The following is a 3,581-nucleotide window of genomic DNA, read 5'->3' on the forward strand; positions in this document are numbered from 1 at the left end:
GTGTGTGTGTGTGTGTGTGTGTGTGTGTGTGTTTACGTATGGCGATATATATGTACACATGTATACTGGAAGAAGAGTATATTTTGTCATGATTGTACAGTTATCTCAGTCGATCTATCGAGTGTATCGCTTTGTACAATCGTCGAATTCTTTTCAGTTTGTGATTATCAAACAGTTCCTTTCGCTTTCTGGAGCTCGTGTTTCGCATCATTCCCACATTTATTGTGGTTTTTCTAATACACTTTACTCGTGACCAACTCTTTTTGCTTCAAAAATCAGGTCTTTTCCAATTTCTTAGCCAACATTCAACTGATAGCCGATCTACTTGTGGAACGGGTATGTTTGGCCAAATATAAGGCCTTAAGGTTTATGGTTCTAGGGTTTTACATGTGGGTGGGTATGGGTTTTTAGGGTTTAGTCTATCCAGCATGCGTATGTAACAGTGTGAGCTGAGCTTCAGATATGTGTAGAAGTACTTACTTGTTATAGGGTAGGAAGTAGTTATAGGCTGTGTGTTACGGGGTGGTAGAATGCATGTGTGCTTCAGATATGTGTAGAAGTACTTACTTAGTATAGGGTAGGAAGTAGTTATAGGCTGTGTGTTAAGGGGTGGTAGAGTGTATGTGTACTTCAGATATGTTTAGAAGTACTTACTTTTTATAAGGTAAATAGTAGTTATAAGCTATGTGTTAGGGGGTGGCAGAGTGTATGTGTGCCTCGACTGCTGAGCACCCGCTACATGGCTATGCCACTACTCCCTTGCTACTACTACTAGTCTGGTTGGGCTGTTTGTACCGTTATTTAATTAGTTAATCCTGCCCCGATAATCCCTGAATTACCCTGCTTAATTGGCCCATTTATACAAATCAGGATATGCGAATGCTAATTTATCATTCTCATCCTAATTTGTCGTTTTAATCCTAATCCCCGTGACAATTCTTTCAGAAAATCGAGTTTTTGACCATCACTGGGCAAACCTCAGCCTCAGTACGACAGCAGTACTCGCATCTGTTCAACGACTCAAGGCAAAAGTACAAGGTGTTCCTAGTTTCGGTATGTTTTAAATGCTCGTTTAGGGGTACCATTCAATTGTGCTTTTGATGCTTTTTAATTTATCTATTTAATTGTGTTGTAGATGTTATTTTGAGGATATGGAGTTTCCAGTATTGGTATGTTGTCGATGTTCTTTTCCGTTGTCATATATATATATATATATATATATATGCAGATATATATATATATATATATATATATTATAAATATATATATATACTTATATATATATATATATATATATATATATGTATATATGTATACATGTATATATATATATATATATATATATATATATATACATATATATATATATATAATATATACATCACTTACTCATGACGTTTTTGTTTCCCACATAGACCATGGCTGGAAATGCTGGGCTTAATTTGTATGGTGCTAATCGTGTGATTCTGATGGATGTGTCGTGGAACCCAACCAACGACACGCAGGCAGTCTACAGAGCCTTTCGCATTGGACAGGAGAAGGCCAATGTGTAAGTGGGGGTGGGCCATAAAACCCTATACCCCAAGTGTGGTAGTGTGCAATAAACCTTAAACCCCAAGTGTGGTAGTGTGTATTAAAACTTAAACCCTAAGTGTGGTAGTGTATATGAAAACTTCAACCCTAAGTGCGAGGGTATGCATGAGAAAACCTATACCCTATGTGTGGGGATTGGAAATGTGAAACCCTAAACCCTACGTGTGGGGGTGTACATGGGAAACCCTAAACCTTGAGTATGGATGCAGATGTCTTACAGTCAAACGAAATTGTTCGTTCATATTCGTAGGACGAGTGTGTATAGGAGTCTCCACTTCAAGTTGCGAACCCCCATTTGTTCTATTTTTGGACACAATCTGTTTGATTTTAGACACTCTGTTATTGATGTTGTTATTGGTATTGTTATTGTTCTTGTGCCTGTTGACCCATTTATACACCCCTGTGCTTGCTGTTTGCGCAGTTTTGTGTATCGTCTTGTGATGGACCAGTCGCCTGAAAGGACTGTCTATTGTTCTATTTTTAGACATACTGTTATTGTTATTGTTCTTGTGCCTGTTGACCAATTTATGCACGCCTGTGCTTACTGTTTGCGCAGTTAAGTGTATCGTCTTGTGATGGACCAGTCGTCTGAAAGGACTGTCTATAGTTCTATTTTTAGACATACTGTTATTGTTATTATTCTTGTGCCTGTCGACCCATTTATACACCCCTGTGCTTTATGTTTGCACAGTTATGTGTATCGTCTTGTGATGGATCAGTCGCCTGAAAGGACCGTCTATTGGCGGAACATTCTGAAGGAAACGACAGCCATAGAGATCATCGACAAGCAAACGGTAGGTAGAAAGTGCAGCTACGGATGATGGTGTGTAGATGGTAGGTTGTGATATGTATTATAGATTGTATGCTATATATTATAAATGTTATATATTACAGATTATATGTAATATGTGGTAGATGATATGTTATATATTATAGACTTTATGTCATGTATTATTGATTATGGTATATATTATAGATCTTATATATTATAGATTATGTAATAATTGATAGATTATGCTGTGCTATAGTTTATAGATCTTAATATTGTTATATATTACAGATTATATATTATATATAATAGATTTTATAGCTTAAAAATTAGATGTTTTATATTACATATGTTGTATATTATAGATCATTTATTACACATCATAGATATCATATATTATACTATAGTTGTCATAGCAACGCACGCTTAAGTACACATTTGTATACCTATTAAACATCCTACCAGCGGTGTTAGTGAGTATAACAGTGTGCATGAGAGTGTCGCCTTACGCCTTGACGTCACGGGCGCACACCATCCACACTGAGTCCGCCCCAACATTCCCAGATGTGTTTGTGGCTGTCAATTCTACCTGCCATGACACTGACACTGACACGTTTTTGACACCGACGCACATGGAAGAAGTCACACCTCGAAGTCTTACCACAAACTATACAAGAATTATTGTGCTACGTTCATCTTGTTCAAAACACCCACCTAAAGTTACTACCAAAAAAGTACTAAACATGGTAAAGCAAGTTACCTACACATGAATGAATACTGCATACAAATAAATGGTTACTAAACATGATGTTGTATGTTAACGGTTACGATTTCTCGGTTTTGTGCAGACGGACGCGCGAGTTGAATCCAAAAATCTCAAATGGAATCGTGAACGTATACACGATTTGGGAATGAGCAATTCTGAAACGGGGCAAAAAGACTTCTCACTCGTGTCAGACGCTGTCTTTGTAAGTGCATATATAAGTATATATGTGTGAGTAGTTATTTGTAGTTATATATATACAATATATATGTATATATATATATATTATATATATATGTATATGTATATGTATATATATATATATATATATTTATATATTTATATATTTATATATTTATATATATATATATATTTATACATATATATATATATCTATATATCTATATAACAATATACATTTATTTATATACATATATATATATCTATATATCTATA

General features: G+C 35.2%; 1 protein-coding gene across 1 annotated transcript; it reads left to right on the forward strand.

Annotated features, from left to right (window-relative positions):
- Positions 1-265: 265 nt before the first annotated feature.
- SARC_12108 (hypothetical protein) lies at positions 266-2,387 on the forward strand (the record flags this gene model as incomplete). The annotated part of the gene is made up of 4 exons (XM_014293794.1): positions 266-336; positions 946-1,053; positions 1,416-1,549; positions 2,285-2,387. Coding segments are annotated over 4 exons (416 nt in total), but the record flags the coding sequence as incomplete, so codon positions are not given.
- Between the last annotated feature and the right edge of the window lie 1,194 nt (positions 2,388-3,581).

The sequence above is a fragment of the Sphaeroforma arctica genome (assembly GCF_001186125.1).
Source record: "Sphaeroforma arctica JP610 unplaced genomic scaffold supercont1.2076, whole genome shotgun sequence".
NCBI classification, from domain to species: Eukaryota; class Ichthyosporea; order Ichthyophonida; genus Sphaeroforma; species Sphaeroforma arctica.